Source organism: Anser anser, assembly GCF_964211835.1.
Source record: "Anser anser genome assembly, chromosome: 3".
Lineage (NCBI taxonomy): Eukaryota > Metazoa > Chordata > Aves > Anseriformes > Anatidae > Anser > Anser anser.
This window is the reverse complement of record NC_139722.1, coordinates 60,840,843-60,868,478: the sequence shown is the minus strand read 5'-3', so window position 1 is coordinate 60,868,478 and position 27,636 is coordinate 60,840,843. Positions and strand designations below refer to the sequence as shown.

Sequence of the window (27,636 nt, the reverse complement as noted above, 5' to 3'; positions counted from 1 at the left end):
TGTTTTAGCCAAAACACAAACATCTGGAAGTGTTCAATTAGCTTACACAGGCTCAAAAACTTCCTCAGATTTGAGCTTGCAAGTCTGGGGATTTTATCTTGTTGATGAATCTTCACCCACTACCCCAGAGGAGCTTACTGAATTGCAAATTAGTTGCTCCCAGTCCAAAGATATAAGGACTGGACAGGATTTACTATTCCTATATATATTCTGGTACAGAAGCATCAACAACTTTCAACCTCTGCTGCACACAGGCTATTGAACCCAGGTACCAAGCTCCAGTTTGGGATCCCAAATCCCACTGTAGATTTAGCTATGATGGAGCACAGGACCAAGGCAAAGCAAACCATAAATATAACTAGACTGCCACCAGCACTACTGTTTCATATAGTTTTCTCAAGCATATAGCTGGGAACATTATAAAAATGCTAAGGACAAGGATGCCTAAGTAGTTTATGTATTTTCAAAAAGAAACCCAAATCCATGGAAGATGCAGTCCCTTAAGACAAAAGGAAGTCTACTTTGGCATGTGCCTATATACAAGTGATATACTCAAGGCTTATTAGCCAAACCAAACTGACGAAGTTTTGCAGTCTTCACACTCCACTTAGAAAGGCACATTCATACAAGTTATATTGTTTAGAAGCCTTTAGTAATCCAGTGAGATCTGCAACCAAGGCTCTTACCTACAACAGAATTTCTGTAATTTCAGCTATATGCAAAAAGCTCAGAATAGTAATTGGAAATATTCATCATACACTTGTTCATACCAACTGCAACTTGTTACCAATTTACCCAATTTATACCTCCACTTGCAACATGATTAACATTCATGCAAGTGTTATGAAGTTGTGTTTAACACCTTTACTGCAAAGTTGCAGACCAGAGTGAAAGTACCTAAGTTAAGCAATAAACATGGTTCTTACTTTTAACCAGTCTTGGAACATGAAATAATACTTGAAAGGCTACCACAGAAACCTCTCAGAAATCAGGTCACCCAGATCTGGCTACTGGGAAGTTGTCCAAGAGTGTCATGGCAAAAATAAAAAAAGCAAAGCACCACACAAGATAAACCTTCTGAGCTTTAGTGAGAGCTGCAGGAAAAATCTGCTTGCTGAGCCCAACATTTAGAGATGCCTGCCTCTTTACTACACAAATGGCTAGGGATACGAAGAAAAAAGTGTGACAAGCAATAATGAAAATTTAAGTTCAAGAGCCTGAGAAGTAGATATGCATTCCAGCCTCCTCACGTGTAGCCCAGCCCCACATCATCACTATAGTCATGCCCTACTCACCAGTGTAACAGAGCAAATCCTCGAGCCTACTTAAGAGCTGCTCTACTTTGCAGAAAATGCAAGACATGCAAAACTTGCAGGAGAGAGGTGATCTTAAACCTGTTCCAATCCTGCCTCATTTCCAAAAAACAGAAAACTGACAAATGAGTTCTGTACCCTTACCACTGTCAGTGAAATCAAGCCACTGGACAAGTCAGTTAAGCACTGCCTTGTTTGAGCAGTGATCTCAAATTTGGCTACCCTTACTGCTAAGAACTCTCACACAATCACAAGTGCATGGCAATACTACTTACACCAAAGTAATTCCACCCATTATTTGCTTCAAAACTGAGGGAAGGAAGGAAAATACACCTAGTGGCAAGTCAGTCTCCTGAATAAATTAAGATGTATTTAAAGAATTCCTGCAACATCTCAGAAGATTTGGGTAACAATTAAGGCAGTTCTCCTCACTTGTTTCAGTAGAGGGAGCCAAATTTTCATCACAGATGTAGCAGTACTTCAGACTTACCCGCACACACATTAGTCTGGAACCCCTGCAGAAGTAGAGGCCTAAGCACTGTCAGACCAGGTGCAAGCAAAGATCATAATCAACTGTCTGCACTTATGCAATCCAGAAGCTGTGACAAGTTCCCTACACAGCTAACCTTCATGTTAGGAATAGTAAAGGAAGCACCATGGAACAGGAGTTGCAGGGATTCCCACCACCTTTTTAGGAAACAGTTAAAATATTTGAGAACTATTCCAAGACCTGTGAAGTTCTTAAATCTGATGTTATCCTTTACAATCCAAAGAATTATTCCACAGACCCATTAAACCCACACATTAAACACACACACACTCTCATCAGGCTCAAAATTTATTTTTCATTTCTTGCACTTGAAGTACTCTTCGATGACATCTTTGGCCTGAGATTCCTTGCCATAGTCCTGTAACACAGAATAACCCATTATTAACATACAGACCCATTCCAGAGTTTATATCCCACTTTTAAAAGGACAACAGGACAACTGATTCTGACAGCATTTCTCAAGGCACTCCCCAAATACACCCTTCCAAAAAAGTAATCTCAAGAGAAATCAGATCTACCAGCTGCTTTCCCTTAGTTATTCAAGGACTATTCTACTTTATCTAAGCATAACCATTAGCACAGATCCATGCAGGCTTTTCATTTCTGCTTAAAGCAAGTCAAAATCAGAATGTGAAACAGTAACAAGTATGTAAATACATGCAAAAGCCATTACTGCGTATGGTGAAGATGTAGCCATCTCTTGGGACCTCAAAGACAACAAAGTCTTCAAGGCTCGTACTGTGGCTTTACTTTACCAGCATTATTTTAAAATACACTCTGCAAAACACTTTCAAGTTGAGCAGACATTATTAACTGGATTTTACTCTTAAGATTCTTTTCTAGTATGTTCTCCTTAGTGCTTCTTGGCGAGAGGCCACAAAAGCATCCTTACATTTCCTTATACGCTCACTTGCAGAAGAAATAAGCAAGTATCAACTTACTTTAACAACCACACAGCTGCAGCCCACGACTTTGCGAGGCTTTCCTTCTCTGTCGATCTTGCAGAGTCCTACCCATTCGCCCAGCTTTTTGTTGTCATCAACCTGCATAAAATATTGCAACACATTAGCACTAGTAATTTCTAACATAACTGGGTTCAACAGAAAAGCTGCTGTACTCTCAGAAGTATTGGGTAACATATGGCTGCTTTCCTCACAAGTATCAGTAGAGGGAGCCAAAGTCTCATCACTGTACAGCTCCTATGTTCTCTAATTTGAAGATGAAGTCCCGTGAAGACTTCCAACACTCCGTGACCACTAACTAATGAATTCCCTATCTTAGCATACAGGACAAAAGCTCACTTCAGCTTTCTAAGATACATGATACACATCCTTAGCCATTTTTATATCTGTGGTTTTAGCGTTGCTTGTATGAGAACCACACAGAACTGAGAAGTCACTGCTGCTTTCAGAAATCGCTCAGATAAGCCATATACAGAATTACAGCACAGTGTTTCAAGGTTCAGCTCTTTATATGAAACGAGTAGCTTAGATTGCTAGCACAGTAACCGTTCCAGACTTGTCTGAATTTTGTACACTCACCTTTATCAGGTTGATCTGGTGTTCTGCACAGAGTGCTTCAACTAGCTTCACGTACATGGGTTCATCACAATTTGAAGCCAGGACACAAAGATGGGCTTGGCGCCTGAAGAAAAAGAAAACAGACAAATGTAACTTCAAATGCTGACCAAGCCTTCTTTAGTAATCAAAACCATGACAAACAGAACAACACGTGCATTTGTAGTATTTTTTTAGTCTTGATATACTTCTTTTGAAATACTGAAAGTGTTTTTGATATAATTACAAGCACTTATTGTTTCTCAAACACAACACACTACTTACGGATTGTTAGCTTTATTATCAGATTCTATTCCAGTTTCAGAAGCTTTTAGAAACCCCACTAAATTAAATCTCAATCACTGAAAAAAGGTGTAATGACTGGAAAAACACTAGGTCACAAACAACTGGTATCTTTAGTAGAAAGCAACAAAGTCACAAGTTGATTTTTGCTCTTTACCTCATATTGCGGTAATTCAACATTACAATTATTAAAAAAATGAATTTCTATGTCAAATTGTTATAAGCTCTTCAGAACAATCTTTTCTACTTACGTCCAAAGAAGCTGTTATGACAGGGCCCCAATTCTAATTAGGATCTTTGTATACTGCAGTACAATGTTAAGAATATCAAAGGGATACCTGACAACAAAGAGAGCTGTATAGGTCTTCTATGCTTAATTTAATTTGACCACAGCAAACAAATCCTATGTTCTCTACAGCCTTCTTCACAACAAGCTTCACCAGAATGTTTCAGAAACAGCTTCCAGGCAAGAACCATCACACACAAACACACTTAAGCCGTGCACATACATCATCCTCTGAACTCACATTACATAAGTTTGTGTCTTAAAATAACTCTTACCAACTATTTTTCAGCCAGTAAGTTCCATTTCTCTCATTCAGTACCTTATCTTGGAGCTTTTCGCATACAGGTTTGTCAGACCACTGTTATCACTCATAACGGGAGTGAAGGGGTATCCGACAATTTGTGGAGTCATCACTCAAACACTGTAGCTTTACTTCAACATTAAGGCTATTGTTAAAAGTTTGTGCCTATGCAGATAGGTGGCCTACTTCATGTTACCAGAAACCGTAACTGTATTCTACAACTGGCACATGAATGACAGGTTTAAAATTGTTTTGATATAGTACCAAAGCAATTATTTACAGCTACAACAAATAAAGTGAAGCTGAAAAAAATACAGGCAAGATCTTTTTTATAAGAGCTAAAGCAAGTGTTCCAGTTTAAGTCTGACATATGTACTAGGCCTCCCAGATCAAATTTTTATCAAGGTTTAGGAGATTATCATTTCCTAAAACACAATAGTAAGCCTCAGATTTCCATAGCTTCACATAGCCAATCCACTGTCTTCACAAAATCAATCTACATGAAAATTTGATGGCCCTGGGACTGCAAAAAGACTGAATCTAGTATAATAATGCTGCCATCCTCGAGTCATTGAGTTTTGTGTCAGCATTTTAAGGACACAGTTAAAAGCATTGAAAAAAAAAACACTACCAGAAAAAGCATGGTTATGCTAAAACATTCAACTACAAAAATCTGTACTAAAAACGCACTGTATGTATTCAGCATACTTCTTCACAATATACCCCACCCAGTTTTCCTATTCACCACAAATTAGACAGGAAATACTAGACACTTACTTGTCCAAGGCTTTAGCTGCTTCACGAATACCACGAGCCAGGCCATCGTGGATAAGTGCGGTCTTCAGCACTTCTTGGAGGGCGGTGTTAACGTCCATTACACCTCCAGCAGTAATGCTAAACAGAAGACAGACATTATTGCTCTGTCCATGCCAAAATCTTCACACCTCTAAGCAGAAGCTTCCCGTTCACCTGCAAGTATCCAACCATTAAAAAATTACAGCAGAAGAGCAAACCGAAGAGCTAAATCAGAACAAGAAAATAAGAAACAGAAGCAGTTGAGACAAATCTCAAGAAACCCCAGCGGCGCGCCTGCCAGCTTACGCGCCCCTTACAAAGGGGAAGGAAAACGGCGTGCAGAGCCTCCCCGCCAGCCGGAGCTCACACCGAGCGCCCGCCCGCAGAAAGGGAGTGGCGGCAGCACGCCGGGGGCCGCGTGTGCAGCGGCCCCAGCAGCCGGCCGAGGCGGAGCGGCGCGACACGGGGCGCTCAGGCCCAGGCAGCCCCCCGCCTCCGTCCGTCCCCTTCCCCCCTCTCCCACCCCACCAAGCCCCATCCCCGCTCACCCTTCCTCGGCCATGGCCCTCTCGGTGGGTGCCGCTCCCGCCCGGCTTCCTGCTGCAAATACAGACACAGACCGGCGCGGTGAGTGCCGGCGGCCTCCCCGCAGCCCCCGCCCGGCGCCCCCCCGCCGCGATGCCCGGCCGGCCGCGGGGATGGAGCCCGGCAGGCCCCGCCACCGCCACGCTCACCCGCCGCCGCCGACAGCCGCACGCCGAAGAGGGGGCGGGGCTTCCGCCTCACGCTCTTATAGCGGCCGAGGACCCCGGCGCGCGCGGGGACGGCGGCTGCCCGCGGCGGTGCCTGACGGAAAGTAACCAGAAGGCGGGGGGGGGGGGGGCTGCGCTTCTCCCCGCACCCGGAGCTACCACGCGCAGGGCTGTCAGGAACAACGCTGCCCGTTCCTCACGCTGGCAGCCTCCAAGGTTTACGTGATCACCGCGAAGTATTGCCACTGATCTAAGGAGTTTTTGTACTGAGGGCAACAATAAACCATTCCCTCCCTCAGTATCATCACGGACACAAGAAGTCAGCCAAAAGGCACGTTAGGGTTGTTGGGTACATGCAATGTATTTTCTCTCCAGGAGATGGAAGTATGCACATCTGAAAGATCCCTGTTACAGCAGAGGTCATAATCACAAGGAAATTATAGTCCCTGGAAGTCAAATATGTAAAAACAGCTTTCCTAGACCAGTTGCAAGGCAACAAACCTGTTACCTACATAGAGGGGAGGTGTTCGTTGGCACTGAACTCTGTGTTGCAATGTTGGTATAGCACAGTAGGTATATGTATATAATAATTAAAGAAAATATACGATCCAGTTTGAAAGTCCACTCCACTGTACAGCCTGTTAACACCAACTCAGCATTCATGTGGGCGCAGCACACTGTTGGCATCCCACCTGCTCTACCATTCTGTCCAGTTTCCTACAACAAGTTGTGGTGGTTTTACCCAGCCGGGCAGCCGAGCTCCACCACAGCCGCTCTCTCACTCCCCCTCCTCAAAAGGAAAGGGAGAGAAAATACAATGGAAAGGGCTCAAGGGTTGAGATAAGGACAGGAAGATCACTCAACAATTATCATCACAGGCAAAATGGACTCAGCACAGGGAGATTAATCTAATTTATTACCTGTTACTAACAAATTACAGCAGTGAGAAACTAAAAAAAAAAAAAACTACCAACACCTTCCCCCCAACCGCCCTCTTCCACCTCCTCCCCCCGCACAGCACGGGTCCCCCACGGGCGACAGCTCCCCCCAGACCCCCTGCTCCTGCGTGGGCTCCTCTCCACGGGCTGCAGCTCCGGCCCGGGGCCTGCTCCTGCGGGGGCTCTCCATGGGCCGCAGCCTCCTCCAGGCCACATCCACCTGCTCCACCGGGGGCTCCTCCACGGGCTGCAGCGTGGAGATCTGCTCCGTGTGGGACCCATGGGCTGCAGGGGGACAGCCTGCTCCACCAGGGGCCTCTCCACAGGCCGCAGGGGAACTGCTGCTGCCTGCCTGGAGCACCTCCTGCCCTCCTGCTGCACTGACCTGGGGGTCTGCAGGGCTGGTTCTCACTCCTTGCTCTCCCAGCTGCTGTTGTGCAGCAGTTTTTGCTTGTTTGTTTGTTTGTTGTTTTTTCCTGTTCTTAAATCTGCTCTCCCAGAGGCACAAACAAAATCAGTTATTGGCTCAGCTCTGGGCAGCAGCAGGTCCCTTTGTAGCCATCTGAAACTGGCCCTTATCTGACATGGGGCAGCTGCTGGATTCTTCTCACAGAGGCCACCCCTGAAGCCCACCACTACCAAAACCTTCCTATGTGAACCCACTTCAGGGGGAGAGGAAGAGTATGCACAAGATGCTGTCACATGACGTTTAAGAATTTGGGTTCTCACCAGCTAGCTGCTCAGGGCAACCCACCCAGACTCATTATCTCACTGCTTGTATTTAAAAATTCTTTGCTTATAGCTGCTACCCTCCATGGTCTCCATTCGATTCCTTGATACCTCTGGCTGTACCGCCTTTCCACTGCAGCAACCTTCCTCTTTTTACCCTGTATGATCAAAATGGCAACTGAACCCACGGGGCTTTTTCAAAGGAGTGGTACTGCAGTGAGTATATAACTCTTCACTGTGTCTCAGAAGTTCTCTTCCTGCTACTTTTTCTTTCTGTGTTTCTCTCCTAGTCTCTTGCTGTGGTAGCCTCATACTTTCACCCTGTGCTTACCCTGGAAACCACAACCCATATTTTCTTCAGAATGCCAGACTCATGATAGCTTAACTTAACTGCCAGGCACTGAGTAACAAGGAGTTCAGACAGTGCACAGGGCAGCGAGGCAGCCAGGTAGACAGGCAAAATGGTCAGCTACTGCAAACTCCCAAGAAAGATCCACAACACCACCAAACTCTGAACAATCAGCTCTGAATTTCAGTTCTGAGCAATCTTTGCAAAACTTACTTCCTTATGAAGTCTGTTTCAAGAAATGCAAAGGACAATTTATGATAAATTTCTAATGTCACATGACAGAATTATCTCATTTTCATTCCAAAACATAATTTCTCAGAACATCAAGCTGGAAGCCTTCCTGCAAATAACATCAGCACATATTCTATCCTACTCTTCCTAAATTATCTTATTTATTTCCTGGTCATACAGTCCAGAAAAACATTCCGCATCATAAAGATTTTTGTTGAGGGCAGGTTATTTTTACCCATTTCTCACCCTATCTCTAACCGAAGTCCTGCTCCCCAGCCCAGACAAGTGAGATGGGTATTTCCAAGCACCTCCAAGTAATAGTTCAGAACAGCCAACCAAGTGCCACTACTCAAAAGTGCAAAAGGTGCATATATCAAGTTTTAAGTGCCCGTACAAAATATGGTGAGACCATTCTAGGGGTTCAGAAAAAGGACAAGCTATGGCATTTCAACTCCGACGGAAGAAAAATCTTTGGTGTTGTGATAACTGAATAAGTTTGCTGGCTTTTTGTCGCCTTCCACAGATTCTGTGCTGGACTCTCAAAGGATGTGGTTATCATATGGTTACCTTACGGCAATTGTAAACTTTCTAACTACCTGCATGCACCACTATGACTTATGGAAAAAAAAATACGAATATGATGCAAATAAGCACCAAGTGATTTCTGGATTGTAACTTAAAAGTGTTTCTAAGATCTCTGCAAATATACTGTACAATAACATAAGATACATACTCCCAAATGTGCTAAGCATTTCAGAATATCCTGGATTTCCACACAGAAACTGTTCTTAAAGCGATTTTCTTAGTATGTTTTTATCTTGCAGAAAAGGCAATGGATGTAGACTCTATTTGTAGTATTGCTCCAAGGCTCAAATTCTACGTATGATTTGAATCTGAAAGATATTTTTAAAGTTGCTGCAGACATGACATAAGCAAGAAAGGCTTGTGTGCTTTAAAAAAAAAAAAAGTCTTCTTGTAAGACTTGAAAGGCTTTTTTGAGAGGCTGGTAACAAGTACCTGTTCAAAGGCTAATAAATATTCATATCTGGTTTTGTAGTTTCCTTTTTTTAAAAGATAGAAAGAGTTAACAAACTTTCTGCCAACCATTTTCTTCTCACAACAATGAGTACTGCATTAGTAAACTGTATGCGTGCACAGAGAGTTCATAGTCCCATTTCATTACTTGAGCCGTAGCTCATGCTGATCACAGTACATCACTGCTACATCCCATACTTTGTCCTTCTGTTGCACACATGAACTTTGTGGAAATCTGATTCCACAGGCTTTACTGGATTATTCATTACTTGCATGTAATTATTAATGAGAGGAGGACAGGGTCTGGAAAAGAGTAATACTGCTGAATGTGCATCTGCACTGAAAAGAGCAAGTAGCTGGAATGAAAACTTTTGTTGAAATCAGGTTCAACTTCAAGTGTTCTTCCTTTTTGGGGAGGGTAAGGCTGTTCAAGGGGCAGCATCTGTGAAAAGGATTTATTTTTATGGCTTTTTCTGGAGGCAGACAGGAAAAGATGAAGGTAGTTCTCAGGGATTTTTTTTTAACTTCACATCTATAATATATGCCACAAAATATATCGTCAAAATATGGTTCAACAAAGGAACTCATGGCTATTGTTCTTTGGGACTGATAAATAGTTTTACAGTTTCCTAACCTTGTGATAAGAAAGCAATTGTTTTTTTCCTGTCACTGTGGGGGGGATTCTGAAGTTACATAAACGGAAATATTTGCCCTGAAATATCCCCATTATGCATCTTAATATCGTAACTGGTGACTAGATGGAGTTCTGATGACATAGTTAAAATAGTGCTTTTAAGAGTAATTACTGATTTTTCTCCTGAAACAGTAGGTGGTCTGCCTTTTATTATGGTTTTATAATAACACCTGACTCTTGATCTCCTTCCTCATTTTCCCCCCCTTTCCAATAGGAACTTGTGTCAATTGTGTTGCTTCTTCCTCAGCTCCAGCCTGAATTTACTCCTGGCCAGCTGACAGGTACTAATTCTTGTGACAATATTGGCATTCAGCTCTTCTGTTACTCTTATACTGTTCCTGTACCTTGCTATAGGCTGTGCAGATGAGTAGCCACCTTGCTTGTTCTACCACTCCGAAGCAGCAATGCCGATTACTGTTTGTCATGGAAGACGGGCAAGTTACAGCTCTATTTAAACCAGATTAATGCTTGTGCTTACAAGGCAAATTAGCGGCCCTACAGTAACTGCCAGTCACACCTGAAGAGTCTTAGAGAGCAAAGCTGGGCCACAGCGGTTGGGTTTTCAGGAACTGCAACCAGGTCAGTCAGCTGTAGCGAAGCGGAGTCCCTGGAGCCCATCCCTCCCTTACCACCAGAGCTCTGCTTAGCTGCCCAGATGTGGAAAGGACCTCTTGGGCTCCCGATCCCAGCTCCCTGCAGACCCTAGTAGTATTGCTACTGTTTTAAAAGACGTGGGATTTTATACTTCCGTTGTGAGGCTTTTCTAGAATGCACGCTGCCATACTTGTTGGAAACATCGTTAGGCGAGGTGTAGCCATAAGCAGCAAATACCCGCTTGATCTTAGGACAGCTTTTCTCCTTACCTCCTCACTTTTCTTCACCTGTAACACATTGAAGCTGCTGTACCTAGAGGATGAGCTGCACTTCTTGCTTTGCCAGGCCCAGCGAGCAATGCCCCTGAGACAGGCGTGCGGCATACACGCAGATCCAGCCGGCCATCGCCAGGCTGCGCCAAGCCCGGTGCCCGTTACACCGCACAGCGCGCCTCCCGCAGAGCTGCTCCTGAAGACACGCCAGGCACAGCCTGCCGCTTACACCCAGCCACGGAGGTCCCACGGCGCTGCAGATCGATCCCTTCACAATACGAGAAATAAAGGATTAAACAAACCCCGAGGCGTAGCTGAAATGGCCGGAACCCGAACCCCCAGACCTTAGCGCGACCATCCCCGTGGGCATGGCGGGGCTCCTCCTCACCTGCTGTTCTCACCGGGACAGAGAGGCCGGCCCCGGCCCCGGCCCCGATCCCGATCCCTGCCCCCTGCCCGTCGCTCCCCGCTCGCCCCCCGCCGCTGCCCGCGGGGCGGTGCAGGACGCGCCCCGCAGCCCGAGCATGCTCAGTGGCGGCGGCCGGCGGGGCCGCGGCTCTGTCCCGGCCTCGCCTTGCCCGAGCGGCGGCTCCCGGCCGGTGCCCGCTGCCTGGCGGGGAGGCGTCGCGGGCTGGCGATGGGCAGCCGGGCCACGGAGGGCGCGGGGCCGCTGCGGCCGCCAGGTGGGGGCGAGGGGCGCGGGGCGCTGCGGGGGGGTCGGCGGTGCGGGGCGGTGCGGGACGGGACCGGGCAGCCTGAGCGGGGCCGCCGCCGCGACTCGGGGCTGGAGGGGGAGCCTGCTTTGTGCCCTGCCTGCCCGGCAGGTGCTGCCCCTGTTCCTGCCTTAGCGAGGGGGTTGGAAAGCGGAGCCATTTACTGCAGTTTATTCCCCAGAGCCGGGAGGATGGGGGTTTCGAGCAGAATTTTCAAGCCTGCTTTGCGAACTGTGCTGTCCTCTCTCCGTTTGTAATGCATACACATCCAATTTCTCGTTTCAAGAAGACAGCGCGCCAGAAGCGCTCGGTGAGAAGTCGAGGAGGCTTACCAGAGAGCAGCTGTTCACAATGGTTGCAACAGCTTCTATAAACTTCAGTTCGATGATATGCTTTTCAATCCTGGGACCTTTTTTCCCTGCGGAGGTAAACAATTTAGCCGGCTGTTCTTTAGATTTTTTTTTTTTTTTGCACACTGAAACTTCTTTTAAAAGGATCTTGAGCACCACGAGACCTTTATAGCTGTGGGTAAGCAGAGTTTTACTTTTCAGTTATGGGAATTTGTAGTGGTAGCCTGATGCTGTCCAGAATAGCTCAGAGCGCATGTAACAGTGACCTGGATCCTGGCCATGGACTAATTTCATCGCCCCCATGACCGTAAAGGAGACAGCAAAGTAACGATATGACAGAGTGTACTCGCTTGGTTTCACGTGTGCTCAGGCTTTCTGATCGGGCTTCTGCTCAGCAGCCATTTCCTGCAGTCACCTCTATGAGTGTAGCTTCCCTGCCCTCTCAAGTCTGAGAATCAGGTCTCCTAGTTGACATCCAGCTCTTAGTATGGTAAGTCACAAATTACTGTGAGTTATACAGACAGGATAGATTAGAGATAGAAATGAAATATTTTTTTGCCCAGTGTTGCTTAACAGTCTGGGGGTAGAGTTGAGATTAAAACTTGAGCCGTGTCCTGACTTGCATTTCAGTACCTTAATCACTCAATGACTTTTTATTCATATCACCCTCTTTGTTAACTCATGCTTGGCCATCATTTGCTGTGCTAAACTTACTGACCTGGTAGCTGCAGGAAAAAACAGTCTTTGTTCATGTTGAGTGAATGCAGTGCTTAAATATGGGATGAAAAAAATTGCCATTATGCCTTTGCAACAGAATTTCATTTCTCTCATGGTCAAGTTGTTCCCAATTATTAACAAAAATATGTTAACATTATTTTTGCTGTAAATATTCCAATGTACTGCTTGTACCTAAGTGTGCTGTGCCAGCTGTCTAAGTCAAAAACTTGCCTGGCACTTTTTATCACAGAATATCAGTACTAGGAAGGAACTCACAAGGATCATTGAGTCCAACTCCTGGCTCCACACAGGACCACCCAAAAATGAAACCATATGTCTGAGAGCATTGTCTGAACATTTTTGAACACCAGTGCTGTGACCACTGCCCTGGGGAGCCCGTCCCAGTGCCCGACCACCCTCTGGGTGCAGAACCTTTCCCTAACCCCCAGCCTGACCCTCCCCTGTCCCAGCTCCATGCCGTTCCCTCGGGTCCTGTCGCTGTCCCCAGAGAGCAGAGCTCAGCGCCTGCCCCTCCGCTCCCCTCGTGAGGGAGCTGCAGGCCGCCATGAGGCCTCCCCTCAGCCTGCTCTGCTCGGGGCTGAGCAAACCAAAGGACTTCAGCCACTCCTCATACGCCTTGCCCTCTAGACCCTTTAGACGAGGACAGCAAAGATGGTGAAGGGTAGACACAATACAGTGAAGTTAACAGACTTCTCTGTTCACTGCCTTCCCATTGTGTGAGGGATCAAATCTTTGTAGGTAGCTCCACTGCACACCAGCTGTAGTGATTGGTATAGAGTCTGGTCACCTGGTCGGTAGTAGCAAACCACAGAGTGTTTCCATTCATTGCAGAATTAATGTTGCTTTTCCTTTGATCACGTATAGCTTAAATAGAAGTGGAAGGTGTCTGAATTGTTGCGGTGTTACCCTGTGAGCACCTACTGCCTTTGAGAAAGGAAATTGGTTTGTAACTACACTGATAGAGATAAAAAGAATGCGCAAAGCATGGATGTTATTCACCCGAGGAATCTGTCTCCATCTTTACTGGTTGTGATCTTTTTTTGCAGGCAGAAAAAAAAGGTGCCAGTAACACAATTGTTGGTCTGATTTTTGGCTGTTTTGCTTTGGTCAATTTCTCGACTTCTTTAATCTTGGGAAATTATGTAAGTATAATTGCAGCTGTGACTTATTTCTGTGATGACACAGGTTGCTACACGAAGATAGTTCTCTAAGGGTGAGAAAAGAGGTGTCTCTTCAGTAGTACTCTTGGAAGGTTGTCTGAAGTAATTGGAGTCTGGCCAGTCAGTCTGAATTTGACCTAGATCTTGTCAGCACAATTTCAAAATTGCTCATCTACAGTTTTTGAAGGCAACATAGGGTGGCCAACATGCAACTGTTTTTTCTCTGGTTAACTGTTGTGTTTGCTTCAGAATAATCTGCTCATCAGTTCTCCTTTAATTTACCTCTCTTACCCCAAACCCACATTTTATTTATTGCACTTATTTATATATTCTGTTTGATTTGGCTGTGTTCTTAAGGTGTTCTTTTTCCTTCAGTCTGCTGCACCCTTCTTCTTTTCTGGTATGTTGCCTTTTTCTTAACATTTCTTCCTATTATGACTCTGCTGCTTAACTCAGTTTCACCTTCCATTTCATCCAATCACAATACGAGATAGACGTCTCCCTTTTTTCCAGCTTCAATTTTCATGCAGATTCAGGATTTTTCTCTGTCTGGAGTGATTATAGATAAATTATATAACAGCTTCTTTGGCTGGGCATTCTCCTTTCACCCCATGGTGAAAGGTTTGTTCCTGGTGATGAGGTGGCTCATCAAGGTGCCACACAAGTGCCATTGGTAAGTCCACTGTATGTGCTTATGATGGCATTTAGCTATGGCACAACCTCACTTGAGTACTTCACAGAAGAGAGAGGGAGAGATCCACCCTCACTTGAAGGCAGGTGAAGTGAACAAGTCTTTATCAACAGAGGTGGACAGTCCAGCAGTCAGAAAACTTGAGTCTTTCAGTGAAACTTGGCAGAATTCAGGTTTCAGTAATAATGGCTGAAACACAGGGGACTCTGTCCAGGCCTGAACAAGAAAAACCATCTGAAATACCTGCTTTCCTTAGGGGATGTTACAGCATGGAATTAGAACCTCAGGTGTACTTTGTTACTGGATTAAGTTAGTTTTATGGCATGCCTCTCATCATCCTTCACTCTCTAGTGATGGAGTCTGAAGTGAAGGAAGATGGGGCTGTTTTTCTGGTAATAAATGGGGAGGCCTGAATTTACCGTGTCCCCTATTCCAAAACTTCCTGCTATTAAAGGCCTCGATAGATTTACTTTAAAATTGGCTTCCATTGACTCTTTCTGAGCCATATACGTGACAGGTATTGCTGACTTGGCACTGCTGACAGTACTGGAGGGGGAATGTATTACTTCTTGCTTGTAATGAGGAATGCTGCTGCAATCTGCTGCCCCGCAGAAGCTGCAGCATGCAGCTGTGAAATAGTTAAGTGCACCATTGTCTTACCATTCTGAAAACTGGGTTAAGTCACTTAACCAGTTAGAATATTTTTAGGTTCAGTATTGCGCGAAGACACACAGGCAGGAGAATTGTCTCCAGATCTTTTAGTTAGGCTGTGAAATGCCAAAAATGTTTTGTCTTTTTAACAGTAGCTTTGAGAGATTTTTGAAATAGGCTTGAAATAATAACGTGGAAATGATATTTAATTTACAGCTTACACAGATTGGTGCAAAATTCATGTTTGTGGCAGGGATGTTTGTTTCAGGATGTGTGACGATTCTGTTTGGGTGAGTAATTTTTGTTTGGTTTTGTTGCATGTGTCTTCTAATTACCTTAATCCATATGAAAAGATGTTTTCAAAACACAACTGGAAATACTTGAGCATCATTTAGGTTTTGCTTAGGTCACTTAGCTTTTTGCATCTTTACTTTTTATCTATGCCTTGTAAAGCACAGTGAACCCTTCTCCATTTCAGTAGGTTTCAAGGCATGTGTAGTACTTTGAAAGCCAAGGGGAAAGTTTCTATATATAAAAATAACTTCCATAGTTAATGAACTGTAAGAAATCTGTCAAAGTCCAGCAAGAAGGGAACTACTTATGCATAGTGTTTTAATTGTTGCTTTCTTAATAAAACAACACTGAATGCAGATGACAAGATTCGCCTGTCAGCCAGTGTGGCTAGAGCCACTCATTTTAGCAAAATAAAAACTTTATTAAAAACTAAATAAGCTGTTATTAGGTAGTTGTAACTCAGTACATCAGACTCCTTGCACAGTTTCTTGGAAAAGCGATGAAATACAACAGAAGGTGGCACTGGTGTTTTTCGTGGCTTGGGAGGGTACTACCTTTTTCCTTCTCTTTTCCAGCACCAAAGAAAGGGGTAAAGGAGAAGGCTGTCTGAAATGGTTTGATAGTTTGAATGACTTTAGTAATGCGATTCAAAATGATGTAGCAATAGACAGTATTGAGTGTCTTGTAATTGTGCTCTTTAATAAGAAATTATGTTTCAGAGCCGTTAGTGGATGACTTGCTGCATCCTGAGAGGTCTGTATTAACTTTTTTTTTTTCTTCACAGAATACTGGACAAGGTGCCAAGTGGACCAATGTTCATTGGTTTTTGCTTTTTAGTAAGAGCAATGGATGCAATAGGTTTTACAGCAGCAATGACAGCATCATTTTCAATCCTTGCAAAGGCATTTCCTAATAATATAGCTACTGTCATGGTAAGTTCCAAAAGCAGTGTTACAGCCGAGTTCCCACAATACAATGAATTTGCTGTAGGCAGCCTAAAACCAGGAGGATAAAATATGCTGTTTCCTATGCAGGCGTATTCGAAGTTGTCACGTAGTCTTTCTCTTCATAATCCAGAATCACAATCCTAAAACAAGCTTAGACCTTAGCATAACTTCAGCTGAACATAAATAATCAAAGCAGTGCATGCTGCATATGTATTGAAGACAGCTGGCTGAATCAATGGTAGTAATTATTGGTTGAAACCAGGCTATTAAAATACTACCTAGCTATGCAGGTTATCTATCCAATACTCAGACTTCAAAATAAATGTAATTCTGGCTGCCACACAAGTGACAGCACAATAAAAATGATACATAAGTGAAAAGTGTGTGGTGATGAAGGTCTCCTTAAGAGCACAATTAGAAATGTAACACAGCTGGTGGCTTGGTAGCTACATTTATCAAGACAAGATCAAGACAGAGTACTATCAAAAGACAGGTTACTTTAAGATGTTAATCCATTTGCCATATTATATATCATGAAGTGTTGTTCTACATGAGAACGAAACCTCTTCAGATTCGTTTATATAGAATTACTCTTCTTGAAGGGAGGTGTTGGAGAGTTCTAGGTGTTGTGAGCTGTTTGTGGTTATTGCAGAGACAGGAGGCAGAAGGAAAAGCTGAGGAGCTGCAGCAGGTTTCACCCTATGATAAAATCATGAAGTCTGAAGGAATGGTTGAGGGATTTCATCCTCACTTTCCACTGCCCTTCATGATAGTGCTGAAAAGTGAAGAGCACTTTTCCACACCTTACCCTTTTGGTATTGGCTTACAGCCCACCTTTTATCTATCCATACCCTAAAGAACATACGGGGGAGTTAGTAAATGCAGCCACATCACCCTTGTTGAAGCGGGAAGTTCAGCAACTGTCAACATCCTCCCTCTATGGGAGGGATGTATACACTGCACAACACAAACAGTATCACTTTTCTTAGAATATCAGGTGTACCTTGTCCACCCCTTACCTGTAATAATGCAGTGCCACAGCACCTCCTCCACTCCCATTAATTCATTAACTCAGAAGGGCTTAGATGGTGCAAAGCCAGATTTGAACTGAAGTCTCACTGATCATAAATATTTTAGTCCTAGAACAGCACAAGTAAAAGCATTATTTGGATGCAATTATGTTAATTTATGGGTGTTGAAGTTCACCAAAATTTCTCAAATCTGGCTAGAAACGTTGAGGACTTGCTAGTGAAATGCTGTTATTAGTTATTTCCTGTCCTGCTAGGAAAGGAATAGGCTGGGACCCTAGGCTAAAGAACTTGGCTATTACTGACCGCACCCACTGTAGGGGCGTTTGTCCCCTCTGACTTGTGTCAATAAAATTAGAGATATTCAACATTCATGTGTAGATTAATCCCTATGACATCTTTGTGAGTCCTGTAAGTTATCAAAACTTCACCTGTGAGCAGCGATTAACCACAAGCTGTTACTTGTTAAAAGAGGGCAGTCCAAGCATTGATTAATCCAGTGTTGAGGCAGGTGGTGGTAACGGGTGTTTTAACACAAGATTTAAATGTAGTTGCATTATTGTCCTTCTAAAGTCAGTATCTTCTAAAAGATACCAGATTACTTTGACTATAACTTAATAATCTGAGTTTCCCCTGCTGCAGTTTCACTGTTATTTCCTGCCCCTTAGTCAGCAAATCCAGCCAGTCAGTTGTGGAGAGAAACCTTTACCTTGATGCATTCGTCTCATGAAATAATGACCCATCCAGGTAGGCTCGTTCAAGACCCACCCCACCACCAAGGCTGTGGGATGGTCTCTCCTCTCTCACGTGCTGAGTGGGAGAGATGATGACTTCAGCCTGCGTTGGCCTACAGATGCTTTCCATCAGTAGAGCATTTGTTTTACCTCAGGACTTGGACACATAGGTGATAGCTACGTGGTTAACTCTGCAGTGGGTTTGGGTACAGGTGGTTCACTGCAGTGAAGCAGGAGATAATTGGTGTCCCACAGACAACTGTAAAAGTCTGTTTGCTATCTGACCTTTTAAAGTCTCCATTGGCTGTTATCCCCTGTAGCAATGAAGTGTCTCTTTCTTTTACTAGCCTGACCACATTATATTGCTTCTCAGAGAAGTGGTTTGCTTTTTATTGTTACATTGAATTTCTTAGCATACTGACTGTTTTTTTCATCCTTTAGGGTAGCCTTGAAATTTTTACAGGGCTTGGACTAGTTCTCGGCCCACCTTTAGGTGGCTTTTTGTATCAATCTTTTGGTTACGAGGTCCCTTTCATTACGCTGGGATGTGTGGTGTTGGTCTTAGTACCTGTGAACATGTGCATGCTACCAAAATATGGTAAGCACTCTTCTTCCTTCCTCCTTTGTTTACCTTCATTTCTTGACTATTTAACTTCCCTTTAGAAAATTGTCAGCTTCTGGAGTCTGACCCAATGCAAAGGGTTAAATTAACTTGTAATCCTGATCGGGCCCATGTTTTAATACTAAATAATGCGTGCAGTTGGCCTGGAATTTATCCAGCATGTCTTGTCCGTCTCTGAGATGGACAAACACTAAGAACTCTGGAAGTGAGCTGAGAGAGATTTTTGTTTTGTTGTATCTTCTCAGCTTCAGGGCCTGTGAAGGTTGTATCTTCTTAGTATCATCTGGTTGTTGTAGCCATTTGAAGATGGAAATAGGTTTTGCCTAGAACAAGAGCGTTTGACATGTTTGAGGGGTTAATAGTGTGGGGGGGGGAACAATTACAGGGAGAACAAAAGGGGGTTATTTGCACTGAATGATGCCTGATGAAATTAACATGAAAGAACGTTAAAATTAATAAAGGAGGTCTTAAACTGAAGTGCTGGAGGTCATACACATTTGATTAGATTTTAGGTGATCTTGTTTGAACGGAATGTGTACTTAAAGATTTAAGTCTTCGTGGAGGATGGCAATTGAAAACTTCCAATTCTGTTAGTCTTCTCTAGGAGAAACTTTAAAATACATGTTTTTCTCACCTTTTTTTTCCCGTACGAAAGCCTTGGAGATTAACTTCATATATACTGTCATTGAGAGGAAACTTATGATGGTTAACCAAATGCTGCTGATGATTTTTTTTTCTGAGTGCTGAAATTGTACAGAATAATGATATTATTGGCCAGTTTGAAACTACATTAATAAATGTTAGCTCTGAGCTAATAGATGCTAACGAATGAACTTTATATATATACTCTGAGATTACATTCAACTATTAAAGCACAAACAGCAGCAAGAAGAGAGTCTGATTTAGAAATGACATCTAACAGAGACATCTGAAAGAAGCTTCCTGTCTGGAATACAGATAGAACATAACATGTAGGAGACCTGAATGATTAGTTGCTTAAAAGTTCAAACAGATCTCAACTGATAAATAATCATTTTATTTTCAGAGTATGTTTCTGTGGTTGAATATGAATGGTTCATCTACGAGGGATGTACTAAGAGATTTTATTCCCCCCCTTTGTTTGTTTTAAAATGAAGTGTGTCCATGAGATTTTCATTTTAAAAGGGCTAGCAGAGAAGTAACTGCATTTTCACAAACCTAGGAATAGTAAGTGCTTTTGTTCTATCTGAGTGGGGTACATGCAATTGTTGAAATCTAAATTATATACTTCTCTTTTTTATTCAGCTATCTTTTTTTTTTTTTGCATAAAAAATAAGCATAATAGTCTAATATTGACTTTCATTTGTTTGTGAAATAAAATAGGACTTAGGACTTAATAGGAGTAGAAAAGAGGAAATGCTGATTTATTTATTTATTTCATTTGAAACTTATGCCACTGAAAAGAATGTGATTTTTTTTTCCCCTCCTTTTCTGCTGAAACAGATTCAACCCCTAGCAAGGAGTCCTTTTGGAAGCTTATTCTTCTGCCAAAAGTCTTACTCCTCTGTCTTACTATATTTTCTCTAAGTGCGTGCTTGGGCTTTTTGGATCCCACAATGTCTCTGTTTATTCTAAAGAAGGTAAGTCTTGCTAACAGGCAGGAAAGTCCTGACTTGCAGTGAATAACTGGTAAAAATTATGGCTTAGTATCCCAAACAACATTAAGTCTTATCTAACTGTATTGGTTTAATTAGCTATTAACTTTATTTCCAAATGATTTGATTTCTACAGTGCTGATAAATCACAGCTTCCATTTACACCATCTGTTGCCACAGGGTCTCAGTAACTTTGAGTAAATTTGGGGGCTTTTGAAATATTTGCTTTTTCCTCTTAATTGGCTTTCAACTGCAGAGGCCATTCTCTGAATGGGCAATTTCTATAAACTAGGGACTTTTTCCTCCTCTCTGAAAGCTACTTCTGTAAAGTTGCAACAGTCATTGGCAATGGTGTATCTCTTGATGGTGACCCGTGTTTTGGGGAGCATTGTGTCACAGCCCAGCTTTCTCTTACAACAAAGCCAAAGTGAAGTTGGTTGCGACTATGTAGCCTGCTAGCTGGGTTCTTCAGCACTCATTAAAGAGGCAAATGTTTTATTTGCTTTAAATTAATTTCAATATTTGTATTTATTTATATATAATTTTATTTATCTTCCTAATAATGGTTAAGGTAATTTCAAGTAAACGGTTTATGATTCTCTTCCTGCCTGAAATTAAGCAATGCTTTTTGAGTGGTTTACTTATTAATTGTTTTTCTAGGGAATAGCATTTCACAGGTTGTAGTACTGCTGCTACGTTTTCTGGGTCTAGTTCAGCACTAAGTGCACTCATCCAGGATGGGGAGGAGGCTTGGTGCTAACCTCTTGCACCCAGAGAGATGTGAATGTATGTCTTCTGACACCCAGGCAGGATCTGTTATCCCACTGTAGAACAGTGTGCACTGGTGTGGCTCGTTTGCTTTCTCTCTGCTCTGTGCTAGCAGATACTTGCTGTGAAATGACTGCAGCCTTCTTGGCAAGTGTTCTAACCACAAAATTTAGAGTCATTATTGTGTCCTTGCATATAGCAAGGAAATAGTGAATATTTATGTAGTCTGTGCCACATGAAACACCTTGTAACTGGTAGTTAAAACCCTAATTTGAGAGTAGTATGCATTTTGTTTGTTATGCATTTTGTTTCAATATAGAGATGTTGCTGCATTAGGAAAATGTAGGCCTCAGGGTATTTGCTAAAAGGCTCTTACTCAATCTCATAAAAATCCTCCTTTGGTTGAAAAGCCGTAGTTGTGTTTTACAGCACTGCTTTAAGATGCCCTGATTAGCCATGGATGACTGCAGTGTTTATGCTTTTCTAAATGAAAATAAAACTGAAGATTGGAGAGGTAAAGACTAAATCCACCTAAACTTTGGTGTGTCAAGTGTCTGTTTCGAATGTGGCAGCTATCAATGTTAGAACCCAGTTGTGCTAGTGCAGGGACATAGCATAGTGTTTGTGCCCTGGTCAGGCCTTATCTGAGTTCAGTCATGTGAGACTTTGTTGCTCCATGTATAGAAATGGAAGAAAACTGGATCTCCACTGATGACTTCAAATACTTGCCAAAATTCTGTATGGTATCAATAAAATACGTAAAATCTTGCACAGATGGCAGTTATTTGACCTAAAATATAATTCTTGGATTGCCCTTTAATGAATGTAACATACATGGCTTGTGTGTTGTTATTGTGTTTTTTTCCTTCTCGTAGTTCAAACTTCCAGCTGGTTATGTGGGCTTAGTATTCCTTGGCCTGGCACTCTCATACTCCCTGTCTTCTCCCCTCCTCGGCCTCCTAAGCGACAAACTGCCAGTGAGTACTATCCTGTTGTTTGTGTAGTGGTAGTAGCACACTTGGTACGTTTAGTTGAAACTGGAGGACTTCCCATATGGAAGCAATGTACGTTGGCCTGCTGCTGTAAAGGGATTTTTGTTTCAGGACCTTGCATGGCCACTAAATACTGTCAACTTGAAGGTCGTGTTTCCATCCAATATGGAACAGATAATGGGAAAGCATTTTACAGTTGCTCATGCTTTTGTCCACACCTCATTTTATCTTCTTTTGAGAAGAGGAGCAAGATGCATCTAAAACTGTCTGGGTGACAGCCACTGCTAATTATCAAGGAAACCCAGACTTGGAAGGTGTGCATGAACGGTGGTGCCAATTCTCTTGACTTTTTTTTGCCACCACCTGTCAGAAACTAATAATGGCCTTTATATATGAGAATTGCATGCAGTGCTGTATTATATTTCTTATGCTAAGGAAGAGTAAGACCTGAAATATTTTGCTGACAGAGCAGCGTTACTCAGTATCCTGAAATCTCTGTATTAAGCAGCAATTGTATCGGTGGTGAGGAAACGTGAATTTGGTAGTTCTTGGTGGTGTTCAGAACTGGCAGAGAAACTGTGTGTAATGGCGGTCTCTAGAGGAGCAGTAGTTTTTGGATTATTAGGAAAGACAAAATTGTTGCATTAAATATTCACGTTTTTAAATTGCATACCTCTTCCTTTTCTTTCACAGCACCTCAGGAAATGGCTGATGGTATCGGGAAGCTTAATAACAGCCCTGTGCTTTTTCATGTTAGGACCTGCTCCTGTGCTGCACATTGAAAGGTACAGAACTGCCTCTTCTTGAACCTGTCTCCTTAGGTGACGTCTTAGTGATAGCTGTCATGACTATAGTCATATTTGTCCACAAGTTGATAATTTAGTACCTCTGACCATGAAAAACTGTGTGTTTTGGTTTTTTACTTCTAATATGAGATCATAACTGTAAATCAGTGAAAACATCTGAAAATTGAGGTGTGTAGCTAAGGTAGAAATGGCAGCTTCTTGAAATGCATCCTTTTCCTCTGCATGTTGTTATGATGTTTGCTTATGTTAATGGATGTGGCGGAACTAGTGCTGCTTTTTATTTTCCTTGCCTCCCAATTCTGTGACACTTACACTGTAGCAAACCGAAGTCCTCTTTCTGTCTTATTTTTCAGTTTTCTCAATTTCATCAGTATTTATTAACTGTGGGTTTTATATCCATGGCTACGCAGTGCTGTTGATTTTTCTTCTTTCCTTACAGACCACTGAGCAATAATGCCTGGATATAGCTTTGTTTTCAGCTTGCCAAGTAGAGACTATGTCTATTTCACCTGAACTCTGCATTGCCATAATCCTTGAGTTACTTCACTGCAAAACCCTGCTACATTTAGAAAACAGCTGATTAGTCCTTCTGTCATGGGTTATATACTCTGTTAAAGGTGGTGATGGGCTTGCTAATATGCAGAGTTAGTCAACTCCTTCCTCCTAGACTTCTGCTTTTCAAATGAGCTAGCTTCCTCCTAGACTTCTGCATTTCAAGCCGAGCTGGTGAGAAAAAGAAATCAGTAAATTCTTCAACATTCTTTTTTTTGGGTATATTATATTAGAGTACATAATTTTACCTGCAAAATCCTTCACTTGTGTGTAACAAACTGAGGCTGGAGCTTGGATGTATGTATTGCTGAATTAAACTCGTCTGTCCGCTTCTCTGTGTATTCCTCTTAAATTGAACTGCCTTTGATAGAGAAACACTTAACTTGAGGATTTTTAAAAGCTTTTGCAAAGTCTGTTTTTTTAAGCATAGAGTTTTATTTTTCAAGCCTTACTGTTTATTTACAATAAAAATATTTTTGGCTTCAAGAAACTTAGTTTTCTGTTCAGTCATGATGAGCTTATATAACAGCCTTCAGTCAAATGGTGTTTGAAAAGAGTCTTCAGCTGTTGTTTAAATGCCTCTTTTGCAGTCAGCTGTGGATGTTTGTCCTAGTGCTGGTTCTGATTGGCTTTTCCCTTGGCATGAGTGCTATCCCAGTATTTCCAGAGATACTGCACTGTGCATAGTAAGTAACTCTGTCCAACACATCTTCCATGTTACTGTTAGTAGGAAGCTCAAGCTGTAATTTCAGAGGTGAATGCAAAGTAGGTTTTGTTGTGGCCTTTTCCCACTTTTGAGGCCAAAGCAGCGAGTAAGGATGAAATGAAATGTTTCCTATACTCTTTTGTCTAAGGTTTTCTGACTGAGCACCCCAATAAGGCACAGTCATTATATTTCAAATAAAATTTTGTAAATATGTACATCTGTGCTGCAGGCATAATGAATTGACTTTGTGTCTCATAATATGGGATGACCTGGGTGTGGTTTCATATACATATGATTTATTTAGTAGCCAGCAACTTTCACTGGATTTTCGGGCTGCGTTAACATTAACAGCTGCACGTACAGGAGTTGCAGTTGCTCAAAATACGAGGTCTATGATGTAGCTTGGGAACAATGACCTAGAAGGATCTTGATTTACTGTTGTTAGCATGTTCCTCTAGAAACAAGGTCTTCTCTACTTAAAAGTCACCTGTCATTGTTTTACATTTGCCATGTGAAATATGGGGACTGAGTAATGGTGTGATGTTAGGAATCTCCCTCAGAAGACATGAGATGAGAAGTAACACTGCAGTCCTCCAGAGAAACAGGAAAGAAGAAAGTATTGGTTAAACGGAGATGATTCTGGTGTACACTTTTGCTTGTTAACTATTCATGTTATGCATAAGTTAAGAGAAGGAAAAAGTTTTATAGGAGAATATAGAGTGAGGTGCACTGATGTATTGCGCTACTCTAACTGGTCTTTCTTTCTGCAGCGAGAATGGGTTTGAAGAAGGTCTGAGTCTGTTGGGGCTGGTGTCGGGGCTCTTCAGTGCCATGTGGTCCCTTGGGTAGGTATACAGTCACCTTTTTGTAAGCTAGTAGTGCTTGCTTGTTTTACACTATTGCGATGTGAAAGTGTGCTAATTGCAAATAGAAGTCACTCACCGCAGTCTTGTATTGACCTTCATTCAAGAGGTTCTTGCTGAACAGGTGCATAGTGGACACATTAAAACAAAGCTTTTTATCTTACAAAGGTAATGTACTCTGAACTTGTCTTCCTTGAAATGTATTGACCTTCGTAGCAAAAAGCTTCAGCGATTAAGTGGATGTTAACTTACCCTTTTCTATGGTTGTTTTGTTGCCACTGGATTTTTTAATGCATATTATAGACAGAGGTGGACTCTGATTTATTTTATTTTTTTCCTCCTGTATTTGTCCTGGTTAGAATCCTCTATTCTCTTTCAACCACAGCTGTTATTCAGGATCTGTGTTTGCTTAGCTTAGCAGAGGGTGTCTTGAGTTTCTTACCCAGTGGTTGCCCTGGAAATGAGTGAAAGATGCTCCCTTCTGAGTGACTTTTCAGAGTTGTCCCTCAGTGGGAAATGAGGGTCCCCCTCTTGGCAGTCACTTTCAGGATGCTTTTTAATCAGTCCTTCTTGTCCTCTGTGAGTTTCAATGGTATGTATTCACACCATTTTTGTAAGCTAGCTGAAGCACTAGATGTCCTATTTATTTGGTGTAGGGTTCAGTACAGATAAATGCAGCATAATTTTTGCAAAACACAGTTTTCTGCTTCTACTAAACATGGTTTTATGACTTGTTTCCAGGTAGTTTCTCTAGTTGTACAAAGTTTTATCCTTTCCTGTAGCAAGTGTTGATATCATGTAAGATCTTTCATAAAGTGACAGCAGCAGCATAACCTTTCATGGCATTGTTACACAGGCACGGAGTTGCAGGGATGTTACATACAGCTCAGCCTTGTAACGATCATGGTAATGAGAACCACATCTGTCACAGTGTGCCTTCTTACCTGCCTGTATCCATCAGTCTTCTGTCTTGAAATTTGGAAGGTTTAAATTTTGAGAGATGAAAGTTTAAATTTCTTTTATGGTAGAAACAGTCTGTCTAGACACTTTGTTAGAACATTGTCTTTAATGGAGCCCCTAAGCCATCCTGGATACAGAAAAGAGTGCATTCAGCCCTCTGACATGGATCCTATCTCCAGCTGTGGAGGCATCTGAACAGGTTTATTGGGGCCATGGCAAACAAAGAATTAATACTTAACTGTGGATTATAGGCAAGTCAGGTCTGTGGAGGACAACTTCTTTCTTGACAAAGAGAGAATCAATGGAGGGAGGCCACAAAGTGCAATAAAACTTGTACACAGAAAATAATCTGTGGGTTTTTTTTGTTTGTTTGGGATGCCAACACCTCATTTTGATTTGTTGCAGAGCATTTATGGGTCCCACTTTAGGAGGATTTCTAAATGAAAAGCTGGGTTTTGAATGGGCCTCAGCCATCCAAGGAGGATGGGCACTGTTAAGTGTAAGTAATTACAAATGTTTTGCTTTTTATATCTATTGCAAATAAGAACTGTTGCATAAGGTGGTTGTTATTATGATTGTAACTGACTGTTTTCTCAAAGGGACTTGCAATTGGAATATTCTATATTTCTGAGGCCACAAGACGAAGGTATGCAGAGATATTTTTCTTTATTTTACTTAAAGCAAATATTTGGAAGTTGTGCTTGCCTTGTTTCTTCACTATCAACCTACTAATGAGCAGTAAAAATATTGCTTACATACTTTGTCTCTATGATTTACTAAATTGTTGCTGACCTAAACAGAGACCTGAACCAGGCAGTGCCTGTTCTATACAAGCAACAGGTCTGTGGCATTAAAGAGCAAACCCTACTTATGGTTCCTCCAGAAGGATATCTGAGAGCTGTGTCAATAGAAATGTGCGTGAAAGCAATAGTATGTGTTTCTGTGCAATAGCAGGGAGCCAAATTCAATGATCCAGGTAGCTTTTTCCATGTTATGTATGGGTTTTATGTTATAATGTTGGTATTGCATACAAATATCTAGAGAATATTAAACCTGTTTCTTGCCATACATTCTTTCCCTGCTGCAAACAGTTCGAGTTCCAGCCTGCAAAATCCTCCTGTTGGTAATGAAGAACGAACTCATCTGTTGGCTAGTGAAACATAGCCAGAAATTATTTTGGTTCTTTATTTACTGTTGTGGTTTAACTTAGCGTCTGAGATGAGTGGACTTAACAGTGTTTCATTATTCTGGAGTCGGGATGCACGACCCCCTTAGTGAACAACCAGTTGTGGTTTAGTTGGAGCTGCATCACTGTTTTGAAACACTAAACGACTGCCTTTCTTTTGGAGGTCCTCATGTGGATTGGTTGCGCTGATGGTAACCCTCAGCTGTTGGCCTCTTTAATTGTATTCCATATGCAGTGTACCACTGTATGTGAAGAGGTGCATTTTCAAATGTCTGGCTTTTGTACTTGAGCCTGCTGTGCATTATTCTTGGATAAAGCTAAGATTTTGCTACAGTGATTTTTCTGTATTTTTTAGAAGAAAGGTTATCTTGTAATACTTTAACCGATAACATAAAATGTTGAGACAGCATTTGAAATGGCAAAGCACTTAAGCACAATACTGTTTTCAATAAAGCAACTTTTTTCCTAAGTTTTGTGAATTTTCTTGGATAAGAAAAGTCTTTGTGTTTACCAGCAGTTGTATTATGTGAAAGTGTATGAAAA

At 42.3% G+C, this 27,636-nt stretch overlaps 2 protein-coding genes across 6 annotated transcripts; one reads left to right on the top strand and one right to left on the bottom strand.

The window, feature by feature from the left end:
- Positions 1-2,138: 2,138 nt before the first annotated feature.
- On the bottom strand, positions 2,139-5,937 carry RPS12 (ribosomal protein S12). Of its 2 annotated transcripts, none has more exons than XM_083829335.1 (6): positions 5,839-5,937; positions 5,653-5,704; positions 5,087-5,203; positions 3,405-3,507; positions 2,805-2,906; positions 2,139-2,221 (listed from the first exon to the last, which is right to left on the bottom strand). In XM_083829335.1, exons 2-6 carry the CDS (start codon positions 5,664-5,666, stop codon positions 2,159-2,161), a joined length of 399 nt encoding a protein of 132 aa, XP_083685461.1. In that variant the 5' UTR covers positions 5,667-5,704; positions 5,839-5,937; the 3' UTR covers positions 2,139-2,158. The 2 variants fall into 2 exon arrangements, with proteins under 2 accessions (XP_083685461.1, XP_083685462.1); XM_083829336.1 differs by having other exon boundaries at positions 5,087-5,278; positions 5,839-5,869.
- Positions 5,938-11,194: 5,257 nt separating this feature from the next.
- On the top strand, positions 11,195-27,562 carry SLC18B1 (solute carrier family 18 member B1). Of its 4 annotated transcripts, none has more exons than XM_083829334.1 (14): positions 11,195-11,381; positions 11,701-11,837; positions 13,546-13,641; positions 15,218-15,291; positions 16,080-16,227; positions 18,446-18,602; positions 20,109-20,245; positions 21,904-22,005; positions 22,714-22,805; positions 23,969-24,064; positions 24,855-24,929; positions 26,313-26,406; positions 26,507-26,553; positions 26,999-27,562. In XM_083829334.1, the coding sequence occupies exons 1-14, from the start codon at positions 11,336-11,338 to the stop codon at positions 27,069-27,071; spliced, it is 1,374 nt and encodes a 457-aa protein (XP_083685460.1). In that variant the 5' UTR covers positions 11,195-11,335; the 3' UTR covers positions 27,072-27,562. The 4 variants fall into 4 exon arrangements, with proteins under 4 accessions (XP_083685460.1, XP_083685459.1, XP_083685458.1 ...); XM_083829333.1 differs by having other exon boundaries at positions 11,225-11,381; positions 11,698-11,837; XM_083829331.1 differs by having other exon boundaries at positions 11,229-11,381; positions 11,593-11,837.
- The last annotated feature ends 74 nt before the right edge of the window (positions 27,563-27,636 follow it).